This window comes from Centrocercus urophasianus, unplaced genomic scaffold, assembly GCF_019232065.1.
Source record: "Centrocercus urophasianus isolate 14NV4802_14NV808 unplaced genomic scaffold, USGS_Curo_1.0 seq_11, whole genome shotgun sequence".
Taxonomy (NCBI): domain Eukaryota; kingdom Metazoa; phylum Chordata; class Aves; order Galliformes; family Phasianidae; genus Centrocercus; species Centrocercus urophasianus.
This window is the reverse complement of record NW_024884253.1, coordinates 32,361,150-32,387,212: the sequence shown is the minus strand read 5'-3', so window position 1 is coordinate 32,387,212 and position 26,063 is coordinate 32,361,150. Positions and strand designations below refer to the sequence as shown.

The 26,063-nt window shown below is 37.3% G+C and overlaps 1 protein-coding gene across 1 annotated transcript in view; it reads left to right on the top strand.

Annotated features, from left to right (window-relative positions):
* Positions 1-26,063, top strand: part of CSPP1 (centrosome and spindle pole associated protein 1) — a 53,847-nt gene that overhangs the window by 12,637 nt on the left and 15,147 nt on the right. The window contains exons 10-27 of the mRNA XM_042840081.1: positions 705-1,150; positions 4,010-4,111; positions 4,306-4,388; positions 6,216-6,309; positions 6,991-7,048; positions 9,541-9,713; positions 10,440-10,558; positions 11,601-11,679; positions 12,041-12,161; positions 13,494-13,641; positions 16,433-16,585; positions 18,860-18,972; positions 20,330-20,479; positions 21,623-21,778; positions 22,637-22,741; positions 23,924-23,990; positions 24,811-24,931; positions 25,629-25,774. Of these exons, the coding sequence (XP_042696015.1) occupies positions 705-1,150; positions 4,010-4,111; positions 4,306-4,388; positions 6,216-6,309; positions 6,991-7,048; positions 9,541-9,713; positions 10,440-10,558; positions 11,601-11,679; positions 12,041-12,161; positions 13,494-13,641; positions 16,433-16,585; positions 18,860-18,972; positions 20,330-20,479; positions 21,623-21,778; positions 22,637-22,741; positions 23,924-23,990; positions 24,811-24,931; positions 25,629-25,774 (2,434 nt within the window). The remainder of the gene's footprint in view (positions 1-704; positions 1,151-4,009; positions 4,112-4,305; positions 4,389-6,215; positions 6,310-6,990; positions 7,049-9,540; positions 9,714-10,439; positions 10,559-11,600; positions 11,680-12,040; positions 12,162-13,493; positions 13,642-16,432; positions 16,586-18,859; positions 18,973-20,329; positions 20,480-21,622; positions 21,779-22,636; positions 22,742-23,923; positions 23,991-24,810; positions 24,932-25,628; positions 25,775-26,063) is intronic.

The window sequence follows — 26,063 nt, the reverse complement described above, 5'->3', positions numbered from 1 at the left end:
TCTAGTGATTCCTGAGTATGAGCCATATGGCACAGTGCAGTTCTTGATTTTTACTTCTGTCATGTCTGTGTGGTAGAACAAAGCTTTCATTCTTCTGTGTCTCTGAAACTGGTCTCCACATCATTCTTGGTGGTAGAAGGGTGGCTAAAGAAGCAGAAGCTGTCTCATTGGACAAAATATTGAGCATCACACAGTGCTCCTTTGCTTTTCCTCAGTCTGTGTTCAGTCCAGGAGAAAGCAGGACAGGTGCTAGCTGTCCAGTATATGATGCCGTGCAGTTGTGAGTCAAAATATTGTCTTTATTCTTGAATACAGACTGAGCATGTGCTTGATAGATCTCGGATTCTGAGCTGAAGCCTTTCATTTAATGTGTTGATGTGTTTCAGTGCCAGTGACAATTTCTCATTTAGAGGTTCTTAGGTTATAGGCAGCTACGAATTTGCCACCATTGCCTTATCCAACGTGACAATTTCAAATGGCTACCCAGATTTTCTTTGTGTGAACTTTGGGGAGAAAGGGATCAGACTTCGTATGTTTGTCTCCCCTTTTTTCTCATTTAATTACCTCAAAATCTTAGGTGAAGGGCCTGTAAAGATATAGTTGTTCTTTTCCTCAGTCAGGTTTTGAATGAAAACTTGCTTTTGTATTCCTTGAATGTGATTTGCTTATATTCAAATTCTTAAATATTTTTTCCCGTTAAACAGCATCAGATGGACAGGAATAAAAAACCTATTGCAGTTACCAGGCTCCAACCTGAGTTCCATCCAGATGTAGAGTCCCGTAATACAGCTGCAGAACCTCTCAGGAAAGATGCCTTTACTTCCACAGAAGGTTACGAAGAGCTGCTGAATAAGCGACGGCTGGAAGAAGACAGGTACCATAGGCTAGATGATGAAATTGAATCAAGAAGTCGACTATTAAATAAAAGACTTGATGAAGATTTGGATGTTCCTGGTAGAAGACATCGGGCATTTGCGAGCCAATCTCTAATTCCTATTAGAAGGTATCACAGACTTGATGAGGATCGTGACTTTGATCGAAGGTACTACAGAACGGACTATGATCCTGAGATAAGTGAAGAATTAGATCCTAGATTTAGATGTGAAAGTGCTTATGAGAGAAAACCTCCCCGGCTTTATTATTCTGAAAGGTATTCTTAACTCTGTTTTCTACTTTATTTCTGTAGTCCTTGTGAACAGCCATAGTTTGCTCTCAATGGAAGTTATACAAGATTTACGTGTGAAAACAGAATTTTTGGACTTATTTCAGAAAATAATTTTGTCATTGTTTTTGAAAAATGTTTAAAACTGGAACAAATACCTGATCAAGTCTATATTAGGTGGCATTTTATATACAAACCAAGGGTACTGATGAAGTTACACCAGAAAAAGTACTTTAAATACTAACCAGTCAGAATATATGTGTTTGTGAACAGCCCAAGATAAAACAGAGTGAACACTTCTAGAAATAACAGAAGACAAATTCTGCCGCTCTCAATGGTGTTCAGTACTGCAATTATGTTTAATTTTTAGTTGCTGGAGGACTGACTGAACGATCTTTTGAGTCATTGTTTACAGGGATAATGTTCTAGGTAGTATTGGAAATGAGTATCTGGAAAAAACAATTCCTTAAATGCTCTTCTACTGGAAACACATTTTCTAAATGGAATGAGTCCTCTTTTCTAGTATCAAGTGGCAGTAGAGTACAATAATGTTGAAAAGTGTTTTTGTAGACATTATTTCTCAGCACTTCCAGTGTTTAAAAAAAGAAATCATAAAGGAATGAAGGTAAGCAAGTATGGGGAAAATGTCTGGAAGCATTTGGGAGGTGCAGGTTTGTATGTCCAACTGTGCTTAAAAGTGCGTATTTCCTCATGTAATATTTCTGAAAAAGACTGGCTAAATGGAAGCACAGTGGTCAGAAAGACAGCAGGAGCAAGACTATCTGTTTCTGTCGAATGTAGCTTGGAAAAAGAGAGTGCAAAATGCAAAAATATCTAATTTCTACCAATGCTGTGCCACAGGATGGAGCAAGGGAAGTCTTAAGTAGGATCTTCTTGTCCAACAAATTTGCAGAATGAAACAGTGTAGAAGCTTGATTCAGCATCTAACAAAGATAGCTGAAGTGTCAGTGTTTTTTAGGAAAAAAAGCATTGCCATAGAACCTCTATGCTAGTTACTACTTTGCAGACTTTTATTTTTTTTTAACTTGAAAGTGATCATTTTTCAATCGTTTTTCATCATTTTTATATTAAATGCCATTTGTAGTCCAGTATTTTTGTCCTTTGGAAGGAGCTCCATTCATCTTTTACAAACTGCAATTGGTGTTTCTTCAAGAAGAAAATTCATGCCACTGACAGTTGAGTTTCTAAAGATTTTGCATTTTTCTTAACAGTTTTCAGAAGTACCTTTTCCAGATCTTGTTTGATTTATAACAGCAACTAAGATGCTAAGTCAATGTTTAATAATTTGTTTGCATCCTTTTGCCTCTGATTATTGGCTGTAACTTAAATTACAGAGATTCACAGAGCTGTGGATTTTCACACACAAAAAAAATGTTTCTTTCTATATTTACATCGGATTTTTTTTGGTTTTATTTCTTTATTAGGAATTCCATGACTTTGTCCAGCTTTGGAAAATATACCTTTGTCTTTTGTGTGCTTTATTTTCTCGTTGAATACCTATTCTTGCCTTAGTTTCTCAGGGTAACTGATCATTCTCATTACAGAGTAATTTTCAGGGCTAGAAAAATTCAGCTACCCTAGATGTTTTCAGGAAAAACTCACTTGTGCTTATGCAGTTTTTAGCATCTTTGGAATTATTTGGAGTTTCTTTTTTATTTCTTTGAACTTCAGCTCCTGAATTTAGGTATTCACTGTATTACCTGTCTTTAATCTTGATTGAGTGTTGTCAGGTGCATAGTGAACAGTAGGCTGTCATTAAAAAAGCTGAAATGACTGTTTCACTACGTTTACCCAACAGCTGTGGTTCAGGTTGTTGTCGGCTTCATCCATTAATCCCGTTAATCTGGGATTAAGAGCAAGATGAGTTCCAATCAATGCAGTCCAAGTGCCTAAGTGTGTGATCCTGCATCACTTCTGAGATCTTGTCTAGGGTTGCCACCAGTGGTAGGATTGTGGTCATATCAGTGTAAACAAAGAGTAATAAAACTTGTCAGGGAAACTGGCTCTGCAGTGAAGGATTTCATAGAATCACCAAGGTTTGAAAAGACTTCCAAGATCATCTAGGCCAACTGTCCACCTGCTACCAATGTTTCCCCACTAAACCAGGTCCCTTAGTACAACATCCAAATAGTTCTTGAACACCTGGTGATGAGGATTCCACCACCTCCCTGGGTAGCACATTCCAGCACATGACCATTCTTTTGGGGAATAAATTTTCCTAACGTCCAACCTGAACCTCCCCTTGTGCAGCTTGAGGCCATTCCCTGTAGTCCTAGTGCTCATTACAAGGGAGAAGATGCTGACCCCCACTTTGCCGTAACTTTTCTTCAGGTAGTTACAGAGGATGATAAGGCCTCCCCTGAGCCTCCTTTTCTCCGGACTGAACAATTCCAGCTCCTTCGGCCGCTCCTCATAAGACTTGTGCTCCAGATCCTTCACCAGCTTCGTTGCCCTTTTCTGAACATGCTCCATGGCCTCAGTGTCTTCCTTGCTGTGAGCGGAGTATGTTTTTGTAAGGAAAAGTAAATTCTACACGGGAAAGTCCAGCTAGCATGCAGTCGGCCAGACATTCAAGTAAAAAGATACTTTGTGAGAGATGTGGTACCCCTTTGGCTTGAAGTCAGACTTGGGAATTTGAATTCCAGACAAAGTGTTGCTCTGATAATGCTAGCAAAATGAATTGTTCCTAAAAAAAATTGTGTAGTATTTTCCAAATTGGTTCTGTTATCCAGTGTGCAATCAGGCTGAGGATCCATCTGCTGCACCTTTCATTTCAGATTAGATGTTTTTAGGCAAGTATGGTTGAGTATCTTCTATTTCTTTAAGGCCCGATCTGGATGGAATAGTAAGAGATCTACCTGCAGATTATGAAGACGAATTAAAGGAGAGATCACACGTGCAGCGCATCTCGCGAACTGGAAATTTTAGGTCTGGTATAAAATGTGTTTTGTACTACAAAATCATGGTGAGAGGAAAAGCCCTGTTTAAAATCCCTAATCCAAAATTACTTTTCTTTCAGCTAAGCTACTAAGCTAAGATGTAAATGCACCTGTCACGTTTTACACAAAGCGTAACTAAATTCTCAAGTCTGATCTTTCTGTTTTCTTGTTTGTTTTTGCCAGAAATCAGGCACAGATTAGTTCTTTAGCTAATGAACCTGCCAAATCTGCTCCTGAAATGACATATGCTACTGGCCTCATTCTTGGTATGTATAGAAACTTACCTAATGACATAATTAGCTTTTCTTTGTGCATTTCACTTTTTCTTCATACTTATTTTCCCTGATACTGGTAAATAAGTGTTATTTACGAAGAGAAAATAATAGTAGTAAAAACTAGACCTTTTCCCACTGAAGTTTGTAGAGCTTTCTAATTAATTCTGAAGGGCCCAAGTTTCTTCTTAGTTGTTATCAGGGTAAAGCCCAGATACATTCTTACATTTATTATTTTTTTTTAATGAGTAATAATACAGAATGTTGGCAAAACATTAACCTGTACATTTTCAGAGACACCAGAACCTGATACTCCAAAATGAATTGCAGAAGTATGGGAACGGGTGGTCACAACTGTGTGCAAAAACAGACAATTCTGATGCTTAAATGTAGCCATCATATTTATCAGTGAACATCATTATTGAGCTTATTGGAGAGAAGTACTGCTAAAAAAACAGCATTTCTAGCTAAAATCAGAAAATAAGGCAGGAACAAGAAAATTGATTCTTCAGATGCAAGCCTTTGAAGGCAGGCTAGATTTTAGTTGGTGGCAAAATTGGATAATTTGTTGTTGCATGATGTCAGCATTAGTTTCTGTTTATTTTTACATATGAGTGTACCTGATCTTCAGTGTATGTGGCTAGATGATTTTTTCAGTGGTTTGAAGGCAGAGTTAAAATCACAGTGCTGTAACTGTCAGCCTCTCCAACCTGCTTGCAAACATCTCACTGTACTCACCTGAGTTACGACTTTGTCTTCCTCACAGAAGATTATAACTAGGTTGTGTGAAAGTTGAAATATGTGGAAATAGGAAGTGATTTCAGTCACAAGCCATGAGGTTCCCTTGCATACTTGGGTCACTTTGCACTCACAGCACGATAACTGAAACTTGAGTCAGATGTGAATTGTGGGTATTTATTTTCCTTCTTTTTTTTTTTTTTAACCTTCTTTCTCCAGCCCGCTTCACTAGTCAGGTTTAAGTCACTGATGATCTAGAGTTATGTTTTTTATTTTTATTTGCTTTGTAATCTATTATTAATAGAAAGCCCAACGTATACACTGGAGAAATTACCAAAACTGGAGGTTTTTTTCCAAGTTCATAAAATCCACATGAGATGTAATCGCTGTTTTCCTTTAACACACGCATATCTGCCAGTACTTCTCTAATTCATAGTAGTCATGGAAACCATCTTAAAAGTATGCTTTTTTTCCCCCATGGGTTTGGCTGTTTTTTGTTTTAACTTTCTTTTATCCAAAGCTTCATAATTTGGACATGCCACAGTGCAGCTTCCTTAGCGGAGGAGCGTAAGAGGGAAAGAATTAAAAATAACATAAAATTGAAGTAACATTTCTTCAGTCATTGTGTTGCCTGTATGGGAACTGCTGAATCATGGCCTGAACCTCTGATTGACCACCTGAGGCAAGCAACAGTCAGCCCTGGGAGCACAGGTGAAGGCAATTCATGTGTGCTGCCAGAAGGAGTGGAGCCTGGCTCCACCTCCCGTAATTCCCATGTAAGTGCTGACTGCCTCCAAGGAAGGATCTCTTCCTGGAGATCGCTCCTCATGAAGGATATTGCGAGCCTACAGCATCAGTAAGCATTTTCTATTTATTCTCTTCCTAATATGATAATCTTACTTAGCCTAACTTTCCTGTGTGTTTCTTAATCAGTGAATATACAGATGTTATAATTATACAATTGCCTCATGGCGTACCGTGCTGTGTTTCATGTTTCTGATTTGAATGACTTGCAGTGCGTTTGCCCAACTACGTTTGTGTATTTTGTGAAGGGTTTACGTACTGTGTGACCATTTCCATTAGGTGATCAAGACCTAGAACTTCTCCAAAGGAAAAAGGAGAAATACAGGCAAGAATTAATTGAACAGATGGCTGAACAACAGCGAAATAAGAGGCGGTAATGGAAAGTTGCTTTATTTTTAAAAGAGAATATCTGAAATTTAAAGGAATTTCATTAACTGGATGTGATAATTTTCAAGCTAGCTAGGTTAATTACATCTAATTAAGTTGGGGGCATGGGAACTTTAGTTTTCAGTAAATTCACCAGTTTTCAGCTTTCTTGATGGTAGCAGAGTGAGCAGTTACTTTGAGAAGTTGAAAATGAATCTTTATTTCTCTCCAGTTTAAGAAAGTAACCTTTCACTTTCAAAGTTCTCAACCATATGACTTATGCAGAATAATAAAATACCAATTTCTTGCTTATGTATTAGTAGTTGCTTGCTGAGTGACAATGGAGATATACACAAACATGCCGTTAGGCCAATGGAAGGATAATGAATTAAAAAGTTACTTTTGACAGCTTCACTGTGGTTGAAAATTGTACACACGGCACAAACCTGGGACTGAAAATTACAATATATTATTTATTGTAGTTCTGAGTAATTTATTTGAGTATGTTTATTAAAAACTTATCCTGACTCCAGAAGAAATCAAATAGAAGTGTGTTACAATGTAAGAACTCTATGTTTTCAGAGTTATAGCCATTTCAGAGCTGTGATGTTTGTGCTTTGAAAAAAATGAGTCTAATTGTTACTGCTTTCTGATTTGATTCTTTTTTTGTTGTTGTTGTTAAAAACAGTGAGAAGGAACTTGAGCTCTCAGTTGCTGCTTCTGGGGCTATAGACCCAGAAAAGAAGGTGAGGAATATGGGGTGTTTTTTGTTTTTTTTCCCTACTTATGTGGGATTTCTCTTATGTAACGTTAAGGAGCAAAAGCATTTTTATGTGATTTTAATAAAAAAGATGTTTAATGTTGTGTTACTTGTAAGACCAACTGCAGAGCTACCACTGCCTTCACTTCCTTACTAGGGTAATTCTAGTAAAAATTCTGATTATCCCGTACGTGAGAGTGGACTGTCAGTGCCAGAAACATCCATGGCAGATTGCTTGCCACACAAGTATGGTGATTTGCACATGTCATTTGCATGTGTGTTTTGTTTTTTTAAGAGGCCAAAGCCAGTGCATCTTGGGTGCTGTAGATGTCTGCTACTGGAGATAAAGGATGGATAACTTTCTCAAGCAAGAGTAAAGTGATTGTTAGTTGAACTGGTTACCAGCTTAAGTTATCAGTGGTACTGTTTTTTGAGGAAAGTACAGCATAGAAAGGAACTTGAGGTACTTCTGGAGAGAGGCATGAAAGGAGCTCTCATTTTTCTAAAAAATGAATTTGACTGTATTGCTGTAGCTTACTGTCAGCAATAAAGTCAGCATTTGAGGCAGGAGACAGAAAATGCAACTAAATAAACAGCTAAGCAGAGCCAGAATTCTTGCTTTACATGGGGAGATAGGGCACAGTCATGTTCCAGCTGCATGTTCCTGTCCTCTCTGCTGAAAGCATCTGTGATGTCAGTTTGAACTCTTTCCACAAACTGATTTGGTTTGTTTAGCTGGCAAAAATCCAAATCTCTTCTGTTGCTTTAGTTGGGTTAGAGCTAACTGGGGATTTAGATATTGAAAAGGAGAGGGTTGAAGTGTATGTGTGAGAGTTATACGGGAAAAGAAGACAAACTGAGCAGAGGATGCTGCTGATCTTGGCTGCAGCGAGCATTTCTGATCGAACCTGAGCAGTCATATGCGTACTGTGGGGAAGCACTGTGTATTCTGCATGCATCTCAGGGACTGAGAAGTACTTGTATGAGCAAAGTTACATCCAGAGTAAGTTCAGGACATGTTTAAAAACCATTAGTTTGGCCAAAAGCCTTTGATTAAGTAGAGTTGCAATATCCATTAATCAACGCTCACTGTTAACTTTAAATTGCATCTTGAGGAGAGATTCTAATGAGGTGGTTTTCTTTATTATTTCCAGGTAGCTTAAATAATAGTGCTTGATTCAGAATATATGAAAGGAGACTGTTGTGTTTACTGCTTGTTTAAAAGAAAACAATCCTCAAGATAAACTGACTGCCGGAGTTACCTCTGTAATTAGTCCCAGAGCTGAAATCTGGGGGATGCTGGGAACTCTTGATGTTAAACTTGTTAGTGAGAAAGGCTGCTTTAAATGTTCTCCTGCTCCATATCATAGATTTGAAAAAATAAGTTTAAAAAACAAAAACATGTCTGTAGATAGCTTTAGAATTTTAAATTGCTGTTACTTGCATTCACAATTAGACGTTTGAAGTTAAATAAAAAAAAATAACATCTAGATTTTGTGAATTCTAATCTTAATGCTGTAGTCCATGATTGGTGAGTACTAACTGCCTTGTACATACTGTCTTGCAGCTAAGTGATGAGGAGGTAAACATTTAATATTTTGCTGAAACACTTTCCTGTTGTAGGACATGCAGTTTGCTGTTAGATATTTAATATTTAGCTGGTGCTAATATTGCTGTCTCTGCATGCACGGTAGCTGAAGCACTACAATGTTAGGACTGGTAAATTCAGAAACAGTCTGATTTTTACTTACATAGCATATGGTGGGTTTTTTGGTCTTCTGTTATAGTGGTTCATTTAAACAGATGTTAAAGTACTTATGTGTAGCAGGTGGTGTAGGGGCTTTGTGGGTGTGGTAGGATAGTTGTGAAACTAATTGATTTGCATGCCTTTGTTCTACTTGCATGTTGCCTTTGACCATTTTCTGAGGCTGCCAGTTATCAATAAACATTTGGTACTTAAGAAATAATATTTTTTAAAAACATAATTGTACTGCTTGAAAAAAATCTAAAGGAACCTCGAACATCATGACATTGCAAAGAAATGTTTATTGGAGAAAGTCTCAGTGTGTGTTTGTCTTTATTCCTACTGATTATGAACTCCATGTTAGAGGGGGGATGGATTTCATAAACTTTGTTTAATATGAGAATGCTGTCAGTGCAGGAAACTGGCAGCTGTGGTTAAGCTCTACTACAGATAAGTAAATACTTCTTCCAGGATAATGATTAGGGCAATATAATTCCTGAAACCAGCAGTGGAGATTATTTTTTAAATCTATGGTAAACATATTAGATCTCCTTGTAGTAAAAGATTTCCAGTAGTTCCCCAAGAAGGGGAAAAAAAAAAAATGCAGTTACAGGAAATGTGAGCAGTAATTAGGTACTAGTGGTACTAACACAACCTAAATGGAGGTTCAGAATATTCCATGTTGATAACACGTTACATACTTTTTTCTTCTACTTCTTTTCTTTCTCCATTAGCCAAATAGATTGAAGCATTTTGGTTTGACAGCAAGAACTTCTGAAGAGAAATTACCACCTGAAAGGCCCAGGGTTGCTTTCCAAACTCCAGTGTCCATGCCTTCTGTCTCTCCAGGGAATGAAGACTTTCACAGAGGGCTAGCCAGCGCTCTTGGTGAAATGGCAGCTCCCAGGTGCTTGATCATCATCTTGATTTTTGCATGTTAAATAAGCTCAGTGTTCATCATGTTGCTGCTACTTAGAAAGGCAGAGCTCAGCGGTGTTGTCAATCCTTCTCCAAGGAACTAATGAAGATGGAAGTAATATTAAAATATTAACAAAAAAGAGCTTAATAGTAAATTACTTTGCACTGACATAACATTGCATACCTAGGGTTTTCTTACAGTGGATTATCATAGAGTCACAGAATGGCTTGGATTGGAAGGGAACTTACAGACCATCTAATTGCAGCCTCCATGCTGTGGACAGAATTGCAGCACAGTAGGTCACGCTGCCAGGGCCCTGTCCAGTCTGGCCTTGAAAACCTCCAGGGATGAGACATCCACAGCTAAAGCTGTGCTGTGCTGCTTGCTTTTTGGTCAGAGACTGCTGCATGGCGTGTTTTATTTACTGTTACAGAAATAACCTGCAAATATCATCATCTGAACCAGTTAAAGAAGATGGGCTTCCTTTACACTGCTTAGATTTCTCGAATAGTGTGGTTTGCTTGCTACTCCCTAAGGGAAGGTTGACTCCTTATTGAGATTTATTGTATCTTGCTCCTATGTGGCACTAATGAGAGTTCTTGGATTGAGCTACCTTTTCCCACAGTGAATTCCCTCTCTTTCATTTTCTATTATTTCTAAGTGATCTCTGTTCAGTTGTGAAACAAACCAAAAGTGGTTCCTGTTTTCTTTAAGGCTCGCCCCTATGCCGCCACCTCCACCACCAGTTTTGACAGACAACTATAGAACACCTTATGATGATGCATATTACTTCTACGGAGCAAGGAATCCTTTGGATCCCAATCTTGCATATTGTAAGTTGATGATTTTGAGTGGGTTGGATATAGGTGATTCAGATAACTGTCTTTAATCAAGTTAACTGATGAATAATTTAACTAGTAACAACTGCTTGTACCCAGCTCTTAGGTGTGTGCTGAATGTGAGAATGAAAAGTAATTTTTTTTTTTCTCCAGTATTGGTTTTGAATGTTCCAAAAAGAAGCTACAGCTTCCAGAAGTCTTAGGACTTTAAGAAGATCAGCAGTTGCTTAGCCATTACTCTGCCCACGTTATTTTCTTTGTAGCTTCAATAATAAAACCTTTTTTTAAATTACTAAAATGATTTTATAGTTAATTGTTTGTCTTGGTTTCATTGTGATTTCAGATGTAGGTATTTTTGAAGGAGCTATATTAAGTAAACCAGGGTGCTTTTTTTTTTGTTTTTTTCTTTTAGTTTACCCTTTGCTTGTGATGGTCTAATGAGTGACATAAGTGTGATTAGGGAAGGTTTGGTGTGGTTTTTGGGAAGGGGGGAGTTCTAAAAAATTGCTCTGATACCTCCATAGAAAATCTAAAATACAGAACAAAGAAAACTTTTGATGATAGTTTTTAATGAGATTGATGTCAGTTGGGGAATTTTGTGAATGCTAGATATTTAAAAGCAGCAGCTTTTAGTCTTATGCCCCCCATTATAAATTTCTCCTTCTTGAACTGTAGTAGCTTATGGCTTGATAGATCTTTGAAGTTACAAGGAAAAAGTAAGATGGGAAGCTGTGATCTTGAACCTCTGGAAGTTTCTTTTTAGTCTTGTCATCAATGGCTTACTGTTTAGAGTATTAAACAAATGAATACTTAAAGTTCACCTGCAGGGTTAAGATTGTTGTCACAAAGTAGGATATAGCTAGGACATGAAATCTGAAAGTATGACGTTGTTTTAGAGTTGCATTTCTTACTGTCTCGGGCTGAAGCAATAGTACGTGTAGTGATTTCAAGCCCTGCTGTGGCACAGTACTACCTTTCCTATTTCAGTGTGAATACAGATGTCAAATACAGTGGTTTTGATTGTTGTACTTTGCAGATGGCACAGGTATGATGGGAATGCAACTCACACCTAACCTGGATCCTCCTTTAGCCCAAGCCCCAGTAGAGCAATCTGTGTAAGTAATTATGTTTATTCTTTGTTGTATAATTTATACTATTTGAATGTGTGTATTATTTATTCTTTGTCAGTATTGGATCTTTGTTTGCATTTCTCTGTATTGATATGATTTTCATATTGGAAGTAGTTTGCTAACAAGATATATTGAATTAAAGTGTGTTAAAGGCTACTCTTCAAACTTACGTTTAACAATCTCTATCTAAATAATTCAGTGAACTTCTCTGTATTATATAGATAAACTGGTTAGGCTGTAATGTATTTTGGTCAGAGCTTTTTTTTATTTAATTTTTTTCCCCTTCCCTTTTGAACCTATGATGTTTGATGTTTTCCACTTTTATACGTGTGGATTTCTGCTTCAGAAGTAACGTTGGACAGAGGAGTACAGGAGACAGACAAAGAAGCATAGGAGTATTTTCTGAAGAAAAGTCAAAGCCTTCCAAAGAGGCGACGTTGTCTTATCAGCAAGAATTGCAGCAGCAGGTACTGATTACAAAGCTGCTGACATTTTCTTCTTGTTAACATGTAATGGTTGTAACTGTAGTATTCTTTCAGAGATATTCATTCCATTTGCTAGTAAAAAAAGCCTTCTTAACCCTCCCTTTTTCCATTGTTTCCTTTCTGCTGGTCCTCTGACCTTTCTTTAGCTCATTTTAGCTCTTCAGGTAAACAGCAGGTTTTTCAAGCTTACTGCCACGTGAGAGACTGCACAATTTGACATAAAGATCTGGCAATCCTGACAAGATAATTTTTCAAAGCTATAATTCTGTGTATCTTTAAAAGTGAGCAGAATATACTGTACATTCTTTTTCTCATTTTCTCACTGTACACAAAGCCATAGAATCATAGAATTGGTGGGTTGGAAAAGAGCTTAAAGATCAACAAGTCCAACCTCAACCTAACCATACTATCCTAACTCTAACAACCCTTTGCTAAATCATGCATCTAAGCATGGAAACAGTCTGCAGATTGGATGTGTCTTTGTTTTGACTCATGGCGTCTCATCCAAAATTGTCTTTGATTGATTACCTGATGTAGTGGGTGGCAGCCCTGCTCATGGCAGGGAGTTGGAAGGAGGTAATCTTCCAGGTCCTTTCCAATCCAAGCCATTCTTGGATAAGAATCCATTTCCCTTGATAAAGGGAAACTTATTTTTATTTATTTGATGCATGAAAGGAATAAACTTAATGTGCTAATGTAATTTAGCTACAGAAATAGCAGTGTGTTTCAGGAGCTTTGAATAGAAGTTAGATTGGTTTTTTTAACAGCTGTTCTCTTTATGAGAGCTACATGAAGTAGTAAGGACACTGTTATGTGTATTTAATGCAGTCTCAAAGGAAAACAAACCATATGAGCAGTCACGCATTATTTGCATATATCATCATGTCTTACTGTAGTACAGCTGTTTAATGAATAGTTTCAGAATTGTATCACATTCTCTTATTGTTTCTGGGTAAAAGTCTTTATCCCATCTCTGAGTTCAGGCTGAACAAAATGTGTCAGAATGAGAAGCAGGACAACCTCCTCTTAATAATAATAATAATCATAAGATCCAAGAATGTGGGACTTTCGATCTACTGCAGGTGTCAGACATGAATATTTGAAAGACTTCCAAAGTGTTCCTCTGTGATCACACACAACTGTACTTGTGTGTTGTGACAGTTTGGTGTTCTGTCTGCCTGGTAGGCAGTGAAATGAAGTTTACTAGATACAGGTGGGGGGATGAGTGCACTCACCTTACTTCTTCGGCTTTTTAATCAAATTATACGCCTTGTGATATTTTTAAGCAATTAATTTTGGATTGTTTCTTTTTAGATAAGGGAGAGAGAGGAAAGACGCAGACAAGAGAAAGAAGAGAAAGAACGTTACGAAGCCAAGTTAGAAGCAGAAATGAGGAATTACAACCCCTGGGGAAAAGGTGGTGGTGGAGCTCCTCTCAGAGATGCAAAAGGAAATCTGATAAGTATGTTTGCCAAAACTATGGGCTGTCTTTTGAGGATTCTCTTGCTCCTGTAAGGGCTTTATTCACATATGTTATTTCATGTTTTGTAGCACTGATAATGCTTTATTTACAAACAGAAATACTTGTTTTAAGCTGATGTGCTCTGGGAATATTTAAGTAATCGATTTCATTTCAGTAGAATGATTCAAAGGGTAATATTAAAAAAAAAAAAAAAAAAAAAAAAGTAGATGTCAGCTTTAAATGAAGAACAAATGCAAAAGTAAAGGGTAAAAGAAAAAAAGCTGCAGTAGAAATAGGCTGAGGTCTGTTCTGGAGGCTTTTATATAAACATTTTCCAGGTTTTTAGAAAGCTTTACTTGTGACATGGAAAATGTTAGAAAAAATATCTAAACCTAAGTGGAATACTTAAATCTCCAAGTAGCACTGCTGGCAAATGGTTGTGTAAATGGCAGTTTGTCAGTAATGTTTTAAAATTTTATTTCTTCTATTTCTAAGCGCTGCTTTATACAAGATGGGAGCAGCAGGCTGGGAGATGGCAGATGAACAACTTGCCCAGATTATAGCCTTCTGTAAATCAGAGGTAGATGTACAACTCAAATTTATGATTCTGGATCCTGGACATAGTCCCTGCGTTTAGGCAAAGCTTTCTCTATGTGCAGTTTTGCTGTAGGGTTCACTACAGCAACAAAGTTTTGTGCAGAAATTAAAATAGTTCTCAGTAAGCACAACTAGATTCATACATTTCAAAATGAATTTCTTAACATTAAAGTAAGTGCCACAAAGTATTTCTTTTGTTGAACTGTTATCTCCATGTAATTGCCATAACTGTTTTGGAAATCCCCTCAATCATTTCAGCTGAATGAAGGATGTTTGCATGCTCACATTTGATCCTGTGACTTGAGGACTTATGCCACATCTCAGCAGCCATTTATCTCTTGTAGGCCTATTCTAGTTCAATTCTTGCCTTCAGCATCTTAGCTTGAAAATAGCTATACTGGCTCTTTAGCAGCTATTGGGAGATGGGTTTGTTTCAGGCATATGGTATAAGGAAACTAGAGTAGGTTTTGCATAGGTGAATTTAAATGCCATGTTGATTCTGTATCATATCCAACCTGATTTCAGTGTTAAAGATTCAGCTTCCTTCATGATTCTGTCGTTTATTCAAGAGGTAATAATTACAGCACACAGAAATAGTAAGTCAAATGGACTTGATGTTTTCTTATTCCTCCTCCCAGCTGAAAGAATTTAAATGCTTCCAATTAATGTGGAAAAGAAAGGGAAGACTCTAGAAATTATCCAGTAGAAGTCAAATGTGATGTTTGAGACAAGCATTTCTCATCCCCATTCGGGGGTATGACACCAGTCAGTTTCATTTTGTGGAAAGCTGAATACAGCTGATGCAAATTGATTTTCATGCTATTGGAATATGATGCTGCCTTCCCGTTAGGTTTTCAGAATATGTCCTCTGGTACTAAAATACGAGAATCTTGAAAGCATGGAACACACACAGGGTAACAGTCCATATATGGGTAATAAGTTTCAATTTTATGACACCCCAATGGCATGTGGCTAGTCATTTGAAGATGGAGGTAAGGTTCAAAGGCTTTGCAAAACCTGTGTGCCCAAATAGTAAGCTTAGAAGCTTGTGTTTATCCCCAGAGCAGGTAGAGATGTTGTCACTGCCTATCTTTAAGCACAGCATTTGAGTACCTGGTTTCTTGCTCCAGGCTTTATGACAGTGTGGGTAGTGTAAGCCAGAGAAAAAGAGGTTGCTTGTGTTAGCCTAAAGTGTGCATATACTTCCTCAGAAATTTGTTTGTGAATGGGGAACTAAGAGAAGATTGTTAGCTAGTTTTCCTGGATTATGTATCTGAAGTTATTTATCCCCATTGTACTTTAGCAACTTGAAGGATAAGGTAGGAGTGAAACATCATCAAACATAATGTGCTGTTTCTGCTATGTCTCTTATTTTGTGCAGTGTGACTTTTGCCTTCTTGAAGATGTCTGTAAACAGCTTCTGGAAACACTAATGCAAAAGGTCCTTTACAGAGAGGGATGTAATTTCAAGTATTTGAAACCTGTGTGTTTAAATGACTACAGTGATTCCTATGTATCAGAATGACTATTTTGAAACATAGTTTGGAAACTATGTAGTAGGGTTGGTTTTCTTTGTCTTTATTTTGAAAATGAGCCTTTTAGGAGTAATACAGTGAATGTTTCAAGATGAGCTGAAATTGGATCTTTGACCAGGATTTTTCTGGTAACAAATAAGCAGTGTGTAAATCTTGATTGAAATGTGCTTAAAAAAAAAAAAATTGGATGACACTATTTTGCACAGACATCAACACTTGGACTATTAAGGTGACATGAAGACCACAATACACCTTAATGGCTTATTGTGGTTATTGCCCCTAAAGGAATGAAATACACTAGGGATTCAGTACTTAAAATACCAATTCTAAACTGAGAAGTATTTTACAGCTTTTAGGAAATAGGTGCTCATCATCACAACTGTTTCAGTCTGTTTTGTCTTTGAGCTCTTTGCCTTTCCGTTTCATAGCTTCTGGTGGGGCAGAGGTTTGCTATGAGGAATCATTCCTGGCAAAAGAATTCCTTGTAACTAATATTTCACTGTAGCATATATGTTCTTGTCTTTGCTTAAATTTTTTGTTCCTGTAGTTGCTGCGTCCAGAAATGAAGTCTGCTAAAAAGCCCCGTTTTTGAGAATCTATGGTGAACGTGCTTATGTGAGAACAAAATGCTACAAACAGTTATTTCCCCTTTCCTTCAGCTGACTTGAATATGATGCACAAGCAAAATGAAGATGCGTATCATAATCCGGAGGCGAGATTATACGAAGATAAAAGGGCTATTGTATCTGTTGACCTAAGTTTGGCCTCACCAAGACCTGAGAACGCAGGAGCATCTACAAATAAAATAGCAGGTTTTTAAGAACACTCTTATAGCTCTAATTGTAGGTCTTAGTGATCAAACTCTTCTAGTTTCTTTTCCTCCTTTCTTGTAGTCCTTTAGCAGCATTAGTGCCTTGTGCCATTGAAGTCTAAATAATTATTCTTCTGCAAACTTCTCTATTGCTGTCATTTGTGTGTGCTGAAAATATATTCTCCTATCTGTCTCATCAATAGTGATAAATGGTAACTGTTGACAGTCAGAATCAGTACACTAGTTTTCCAGGTTCAAAGTTACATAATCAAATCTTGATACATATTTATTTTACTTCTAAATGGTGCAGTGAAATAGGACTGTATAGTAGGAGAAAAATGCCATAGAAGTAGGGAAGATGGCCTGCAGGTAGATGATGGTGTAAGATGAAACAGGCATAGTTAAGTTCAAAGAGGGAATGGGTACGATAAGTAGATATGCAGCCCTGCATACTGCCTCCAAATTTTAGGGATTCTATTTGACTTTCTTATTTAAAAAACAAATGCATCTTTCTCTCATGTTTCATGAGACATCTGAATGAGAGTGCTGTGATACTCCAGACCTGTCCCCAGGATCTGCCCTGCTCTGCTTGGGTCAGCTTATATGCTGATTTTTTTCCTACTCCATCTGTTGCACTTGTATGTAAAGATGTTAATTGGAACACGGATCTGTTTCCCAAGATCAGTGTTCAATGTCACGACTGTTGACTCTTGAATCTTTTTTTTCCTTTCTTTCTGTGCTGTCTCGCTCTTCCTACCTGATACACTGTGTATTTAACCATTTGGTAAGAGGTGGAACAGGCAAGGCTGTAAGAGGTGGAACAGGCAAGGCTGTTAAAGCCAAGAGTCACCTGGTTAGATCATTGACACTGAGAACAGAAGGTGATATGGATGAGAGTTGTGACCAGGATGGCCTTGCACCTCCCACTTAGGCATTAAAATGACCTTGTTTAGATTATTTCTATTTTATTTCATTTTTCTCCCTCCTGCTAAACAGGAGCTTGCTGGGTAGTAGCTTTTACACAATAAGTTAATTCCTGGATGCATTCCATAGTAACTTGTCTGCCTTGTGTTGGTGCCTTTTAAATGATATATAAGCTTTCTTGTGAATTTCTGCACAGAATGGATTGTGTGAAGTAAATCCATCCTGAAGAACCACATATAAGTTCTGTTTTGGAAGCATTCAAACAGTGATTCAGTGTAAGGAAAACTAGCATTAACCTGAAAGTATTTGATTCTGTAATTAGAACTGAGTAGTAGAAGTAAGCCTGTCTGTCTCTATGGGAATAAATGTATATCTTGTTTCTGCTTTCATCTGGCTTGGGTGTTAAGCCACTGCACAGGGAAAAGTAAGGGAGGAGCATGAGAGCAGCTTGTAGCTCTGTTCATCTCAGCTTAGTGGAGTTGTGGTGTTTGCACACCCCTGAGGCACTATGTCCTTTGGAGGAGACATGGTAAGAATGAGGATCATGCTGTATCAGTTGAAAAGAGAACACAACTTACGCTTATTTATTTTCTTTCTCCTCCACTTCCTGTAGAGATCCTGTTCTGCAGAGGCTGTTCTGTTATCTGAGTTGATCCTCTTCTCTAGAGCTATTGGGACTGTATGGTTATGACACATTCTTAGCTCAGGAAGGTTAACTTGGTGACCTGTCCCCAGTGATGTTGTTTCCAATACAGTGGAGAAAGTTGCTGAGCTCAAAGAGACCTGACACTTCAAATTTCATGGAACAGAAGGTGCCTTACAATGGCAGAATTCCATTTTCTGAGTGCTTAGAATTTTATTTGCCAGTTTTTGGCTTTGTTGTTCGTAGTATCCATTGCTACTTTACCTCATACTCTGTTTTTAAATATTGAATAAACCCAAGAAACAGAGCTATGTGTGTTAAATCAGACTAGATGGCAAGCAATAGAATTATGAAATACAGAATGTTTGCTATTGTAATTAACTTCAGTGTGACATTTTTTTAGATCTTAAACTGTAGATTTCAGGGTAAAATATGTGACTTGTTTCATGATATCCTAAAATCTTTTGTAGGTGTCATTTTGTAACAAGGCATCTAGCTCAGACATTAAAGAGCAGTAAAAACATTCTAGACAGACAGTGTGAAAACTTTTAATTGCAACTGTTGTTTTCAGCTATTGCCTTGAATTAGGGCTGTCATAACTACTTTGTGAAAGGGGCGTCTCGCATTCCTCCTCCTTCACTCTGGTTTGCTCTCTTCAGTTTGATTTGATTTTTAGCTGGATTTTTTTTTTCCCTATCTCCCTCTTAGGTTTTGCATTTGCACAGACTTCTCCTTTTGCTCGGGGCAATGTGTTTGGTGAGCTGCCATCTCCACAACAACTGAAGCGACAAGAGTCATACAAAAACTTTCTTCGTCTACAGGTGAATGCTTACACCACTTGTCATGTTAAATAATTATTTTTTTTGAAGAGGGATTACGTGCAAAGTAAATCACTAGATAAGGTTGACCAGCCAAAGGTTTTTTTGTGTCGCAGCCAGTTCTGCAAGCAGGGTGTATGCTGAGAGCTGTATGCTGTTGAATCTGTTTTTTTTTTTCCCCTTCATAAGAAATGGTTATGAAAATGATGCTATTAATAATTGGCTTCATTAACTTAGATTATGTCTCTTTTCCGAAATGTGACCCTCTAAATTCAGTTTGGAGTTCTCAAGCAGTTCATACAGTACAAGCTTACATAAATGCGTAAAGGAAAAAAATTGCCCTTGGAAATGAGCGTGTTACAAGTGCATGTTTGTCAGAATGACATGCACTTGTCATTGTCTTTGGGACAGTAATAATCTGGTTATTTGTTGATGGCTTTCTAAAGTGTGACTGCTGTTCTATCAGTTTCTGTCTTCTGTCCATAAAGCTTTGTGTGTAATTTTACTTTATGTGAATTAGATGTCAGTGTAATTACATCATCAAGGAAATAGTAAATAATTTAGAAGTAAAAACATTTACATGGGTGGATAGTAATAGGACAAAGGGGAATGGTTTTAAACTGAGACAGGGGAGGTTTAGGTTGATATTAGGAAGAAGTTTTTCACGTAGAGGTGGTGACACACTGGAACAGGTTGCCCAAGGAGGCTGTGGATGCCCCATCCCTGGAAGCATTCAAGGCCAGGCTGGATGTGGCTCTGGGCAGCCTGGGCTGGTGGTTGGCGACCCTGCACACAGCAGGGGGGCTGATACTAGATGATTATTGTGGTCCTTTTCAACCCAGGCCATTCTATGATTCTGTGATGTGTATCTCTTAATGAATGAAAAGCTTGAGTCCTTCTTTATGTATAGGGCTGCCAAAAGTAATTAAGAATGGGCTTTGGCTGCAGTAAGTCAATGGTGAGTCTAGTAATACAATTGTGGAAAAGAAGATGACAATCACTGTGTCTTTTTTTCTTTGGTTTCCCATCTTCTTATTTGTTTGGTAAAGTGTTATTTTGGTACCTCCGGAAGAAAATGTTTGCGAATATTCAGATTTTAGTACTAGCACATATAATTAGCATTTGTACTGAAAGATGGTTCAGTAAATAGTTGCCAAAAAGAAACAGTAAAGTACTGGCTTGTGTTAAAGGAATCCTGAAATTGAAACATAGGCTGGCCTTTGAGATCTTTCAGTTGTTGCATACAATTGTTGGTTGCATGAGCAGAGATTCAAAGTTCTGTAGATGTTCACGATGGGAGATGTTTATGAGATTACTGCTGTCTGTTGATAGCTGAATACTTCTTTGCTTTGTTTTCTAGATTGATGAAAAGAGACGTAGGGAAGAAGCAGAGCGAGAAAAACTTAGACTGGAAGAAGAAAAAGAAGAGAAACGACTAGCTGAACAGAGGAGGAGAATTCAGAAAGCATATGAAGATGAACAAGAAGAGAAAAGAAGGAAAGAGGAGGAGGTGTAATATTTTGATCTCTTCACTTCTTTCATCCTAATTTAACCCTTTGAAGTATTTGTCTTCTAGATCAAGAGGGTAAAGTTAGAAGTATATTGTGAAGTTGCCTCTGTAATTAAAGTGGCTTACATTAATCAGAGGAGAAAAAAAATTGTAGGAAACGATCATTTTTAATGCACGTTCTTGCTTTTTATAGTGTGCTGCCAACTTGAAATATCATTAATTCTTCTCAGAAAAAAATTTAGTTTTATATCTGTCAGAGGCGCACACATATTAAAAGAAAATTGTCAGTGAGGCCACTACAAGAAGTTTTGTCAAATCAGTCAATTAAAAACAAACAGAGACACATTTATGTTCATTAGTCTCTTCCATCTAGCTCTAATGCAGTTTTTGTATTCTGAATACAGCTTATTTCAGAAAGCGTGTTTGATTATTTGGCCAGAATGTATCTTTGAGATAAAATACTACTTTTTTTGGAAGAATCCCAAGCAAGTCTAATAAGTATTTCAAGTTTAATAAGTATTTGTCACAAGGTGAACTTGTGATTTAATTCAAACTCAAACTTTATCGATCAGATGTGGAAAATTGAATGATTTTGTGTAATTCAAAGTCTCATAAATAACTCTGAGACAAGGACATAGGGCCATCAGATCTGGGAAAATCTTTCAGTACCTTTTGTGATTAGGAAACATTACATGGGAAGGTGTAGTTTGGGATTTCTAAAACTTTATGTTCTTCATGCACAGTTTAGTTGGATGGGTTTTCTGGATAAGAGAATGGGGCATGGGTAGCATAGGAAGCAACTGGTTTTCATAGGAAGATTAAAGCTGTGACCTTTCTCTGTGGGCACTGCTATCATGTCGTGCTTCTTTTAGAAGTGGTGGCCTACAATTTGGCTGGCTGACGTGGATGTGGGGACAAAAACTGATGTGTATTGAAGTTATGAGAAATTCTGTTAAATGTTTGTAGAGCCAGGACTGCTCTATCTTCATGACACTGTTTTGGATTTGAATTTGAATGTTTTGGAATATACTTTCATATTTCATACTAACAGCTTATTTGAGTTCTAATTTCTCCAAGGAAAAAAAAGCAAAACCTTAAAACTGTTGAATCTTTTTGAAGGTACTGATAATGTTTTTATTACAGCGAAGGTTAAAAAACAGAGAAATTATTCGATTAGATGAAGAAAGACAAAAAGAGGCAGAAAAAAGAAGGAAAGAAAAAGAAGAAAAGCGAGATGAACAACTTAGACAGTATTTTGAGAAGGAAAAAGATGCCAAGATAGAAGAGGAAAAGAAAATGGTAATGCTTCAGTTACTTTCTAAGATACCAAATACTTCCTAATTTACAAGAATAAATGCTTTGAAAAGAGAGTATGATTTCAGAAACCTCTGCCAGTATTGCTCCCTTCTTGGCCTCCTCAGCTCCAGTACACTTAGCAGGTGCAGTACAGCTGATGGGAAAATATCAGACACAGTACAGTGGAGCCTTATCTTGCTGATAAAGTTTCATTTGAAAGTACTATAGAGCAATGTCCATATTAGTAAGCTGCACTCTGTTTTTTGTTTTTTTTTTTTTAAATCTGCTATGAGGAACTTTAGCCTGCTTTTGCTGAGGACCAAACACAAAGAGAAGTTATTAAATATTTTAGGGGACTGAAGGACAGTTTATCTTCAGCAAAGAGGCTTTTTATAATTTAATTATTTTCCTTTGACCTGGATGAGAAGTCCATTACGAAGTTGTAATAGGCAATATAAATTACAGAACTGTTTCTCTTCCGTGTTTCTACAAAGCATTTCCCCAAAACAAATACAATGGAATTGGCTGGAGTTTAAAAAAAAAAAAAAAAATAATAATAATAATAAATAAAATAAGAAAAATTAAAAAAGTAACAACTGTAACTGAAAAAGGCATGCAACACAGAAACACATATTAAAACTTCTACATGTAGTAAATAAAATCACATGAAATTATTTTTGCAATCATTTTATGGGGTTAAGAGTTAAAGTTAATATTAAGTATAAAAATGCTTCAATTAACGATAAATAAAAGCATTTTACTGTCAAATGAAGCATGTTAACAAAACTCTTCATGTGTATAATATATGTATATTTTAGAGCCTTTAGGAAAGTAGTTCCAGTCTTTCTTTACTCCTTACAGTTCTCGAGGAAACCTTCTCCTGTCATTCCTGCTCTTCAGAACAAGTCAATAAGAAAAGAAGAGAGGATTCCATCAGCTGAAAGCCATGTATCTTACTACTCACAAGTAGGATTTTTCTAGTCATCTTGCACTTGATGATTCTTGTGGGTTCCTTCCAACTCAGGATATTTTGTCATTCTACTTACCTATATTCAAGTCAGCGCAGCGTGTGAAATCCTACTCAGTTTTTCCTCTTTGCCCATTTGTTCACTGGAACACAGTGAATAACTAGAGATGGTCTTTATTGTTATTTAATGGCTGTAAAGCTTAATGTTATTGAGAACATAAGAATTGTTTGGGGTGTCTTATTTTAATTTTTTTCTGCACATTGTGTGCTTTCTGTAGTGAAGAGCCTCTTGTTTTTCAGAGTAAATGCTCTGTTCATCTTTCCAGAGATCTAAGGATCCTTGTCAGCTGGTTGAAGGAATGAATTGTCCCACTCTGCTCTGTGCTTTGTGGCCTTGCCATGAGCACTGAATGCATGGCACCACGACAGAAGGTTATAAAGATATTAGAGAGCCTCCAAAGGAGGGTTACAGTGATGGCAAAGGGTAGAGATAAGCAGCTGAGGTTTTTTTTCCTCACGTTCAGTTTGTTGCTGGGTTCTGGCTTGTGAATCCAGTAATCCAGAATGTTCACTAAGAAAAGAACTTAGCTCAGACTTGTAACCTCATTGTGGGCATTGTTTTGTATTCCTGAAGGTACAAAAAGTTTGCTGCTACACTTCACCTTCTGTATTTTTTAAAATTCCTCCTGTAATGAGTAGAATAGATTAAATAATTGTGAATCTTGAGCTACATTTCTGACATTTTATTGGAAACTGTTTTTACTATGTATGTAGGAATGAATTGGACTATAAGTTTTTTTTAAATGGGTTTACCAGGAAGTGATAATTTGGCAAAATATAGTGCAGTTTCAGAAGATGTTTTAAGACTTTAAACCTTGTCTAAAACCAATTTGTTTGTTTATCTGTATGTCCTTCCAGCACATAGCACAGCTGTGGTCAGATCTCTGAGTGTGTTACAGTTCATATTGCTATAACTTGCTTAATGCATTTAAAAGATCAGATTTAAAAAGCAAACAAACAAAAAAGCCCTATGCATTAATGACTTGCTAGGTTACTGTTTTTTTTCTGGTAGTAGTGGTAGTTAATAAGTTGGACATCAAGTAAGGAAATGAAAGGCTGCTATGGCTGGTGTAGTTGCTTACTATGACGTGTTAACTTTTTGTGTTCATTCTGATGATTAGGATCCTCCACAACCCAGAGCTCCTTCTCCACCTGTCCCAGCTAGAAGAAATCAGTTGCGAGCACTTGGTAGGTACTGCCTTCACTGCAAAAACACATGAAGCGTAACAGTAAGTGCTGTCCTACAAATGTGGTCAGTACCTGGGTTTGTTGTAGCTCTTCCACTAGGAAAGAGGTTCTTAATGCAGCTCATGGAAATTGAGAGAAATGAAGAAATATGGGTTAACTCTCGTGTAGGAGCATTTAAACTAGTAAAACTTGCTCGCCTGATAGATTCTGCAGTCAAACTAAAAGGTGTTTGCTAGAATGTATGTAATGTGAAAAACAAGGAATTTATGAAACTTGATGCTTTTTGAGGAATGCTGTCCTAACTACAAAAACCCAGCAGCTGAGACCAACAGTAGTTCTGAAAATTCAGCATGAGCACACTCTAAAAATAAGTGTTGAAGTTGGAACTCCTTAACACTTAAGAGATGGCACTAAGCAGATTGATATTTCTCTTTTGAACTGTCCAGAGGGATTTAGGAGTCAGAAATGGGTTTTATGTGTTGATACCACCTTAGTTCCTGTCTTCTAACTCTCAGGAGAACTGTGTAGATTTACAAATTGCAGAATAAGGCTGCTTACTGTCAGCATCCAGTTGCTTCTTAGCTTTTCCTTTTTTTAAATGCAGCAGAGCATTTCTGTTGAAGTTTGAATGCTTTTTGCTGTTCTGGTGATTTCATCCTTCTGCTGCCTTAAAATACAAGTTCTCCCCTGGTTTCTAAAGTATGAAATGCTTGTGCATATCTGATCACTTTAATTAACAGTGCATTGTCACTTTTTTCACCTTGCATTTACGAGGCAGGCAGAAAAGTGTCTCTAACACTTTATTGGTGTTAAATTACAGAAGAAAGAAAGAATGTGATAAATGAATTATCAGAGATGAGGAAACAGCTTCGCAGTGAAGAGAGGCGACTGCAGGAACAGTTGCTAAATGTGGCTAGTGATGATGATGGACCAGTTACACGGTGAGAATTTCGTCTTCATTTTTTAGAAGTCAGCTTTTATACAGGAACTTGGAGCTACTGTGTATTAGAAGTGTCAGTTGGCTAATATGATGTGTTAAATGAAGATGTGGACATTAAACTTGCACATACCCTTTTTCATTTTTCTGGTGTGTGGTTGGCTGGTTGTTTTTTCCAGAAATCTTTCTAAATTTTAGTCTAAGAATGAGTGTGTTGATAATGTTGGTAGTTAGAATATTTGGTCTATTGGTCTAAAACTGATGTCTAAGTTTTTATCTCAATGCCTTCCCTCCAAGGCTGTGAGTTGTGTCTGGAGACTGCAGTATCTGTTAAATAGAGCAATGCTGTAGGAGTACTTTCTTCCTTACAGAAATTCATACCCTTTTATTTAAAACTTCATGGTTTGCTTCCAAACTCTGCTAGGTAACTGTACCCACTAGTTGCAAAAGACTCATCAGATCAGAAGTCATAGTTCTGTTCCTTAAAGTAAGAGGTTCTTTTTTCTTTGTTTCAAATAGATTATTTCTTCTCATTACATGATATGCAGTGTGATTATTTTCAAATTAGTAGCTTTAAATAAACAGTTGCTCAGTGTCTAAGTATAAGAAGTGAGTTTTATTAGCATTAAACTATGCTTTCATGTAATTCATGAGTATTGCGGTTTGAAATGATGTTTTGCTTGTTTCACCCACTTTTCAAGTGGGAGGAGAGAGAAGAATCCAAAGGACATATTTGAGATGGCCAGGCTGCGTCTGCAGGCTCCGGTGAGGCGGCCTTCGTCAAAGGATGCACAAGATCCTGTCAACGTGCAGAACATCTGGGATTTTAATGAACTTAAATACAAAGGTAGGGAGATCTTGTTGCTGAGGAAGAAAGTCTGTGAAACATCTTTTCCTCCATCTTCCACGTCACTCAGGATTTAAAACAAAGAACACTGGCTTCTTCTCAGCCACTGCCTATGCGCAGCATGCTCTGTGGGCAGCATTTTGCATGCATGTATGTCACTTAGTGTGAGTGTTTCTACAAATGTCTACAGTTTGTTGTTAGGTACTGCACCACTGCCAGAATCAGTGTGCAACCACTTGGCACATACCTTATGGGGAACCTTGCTAAATTTTATGGGGGTCTTTTAAAG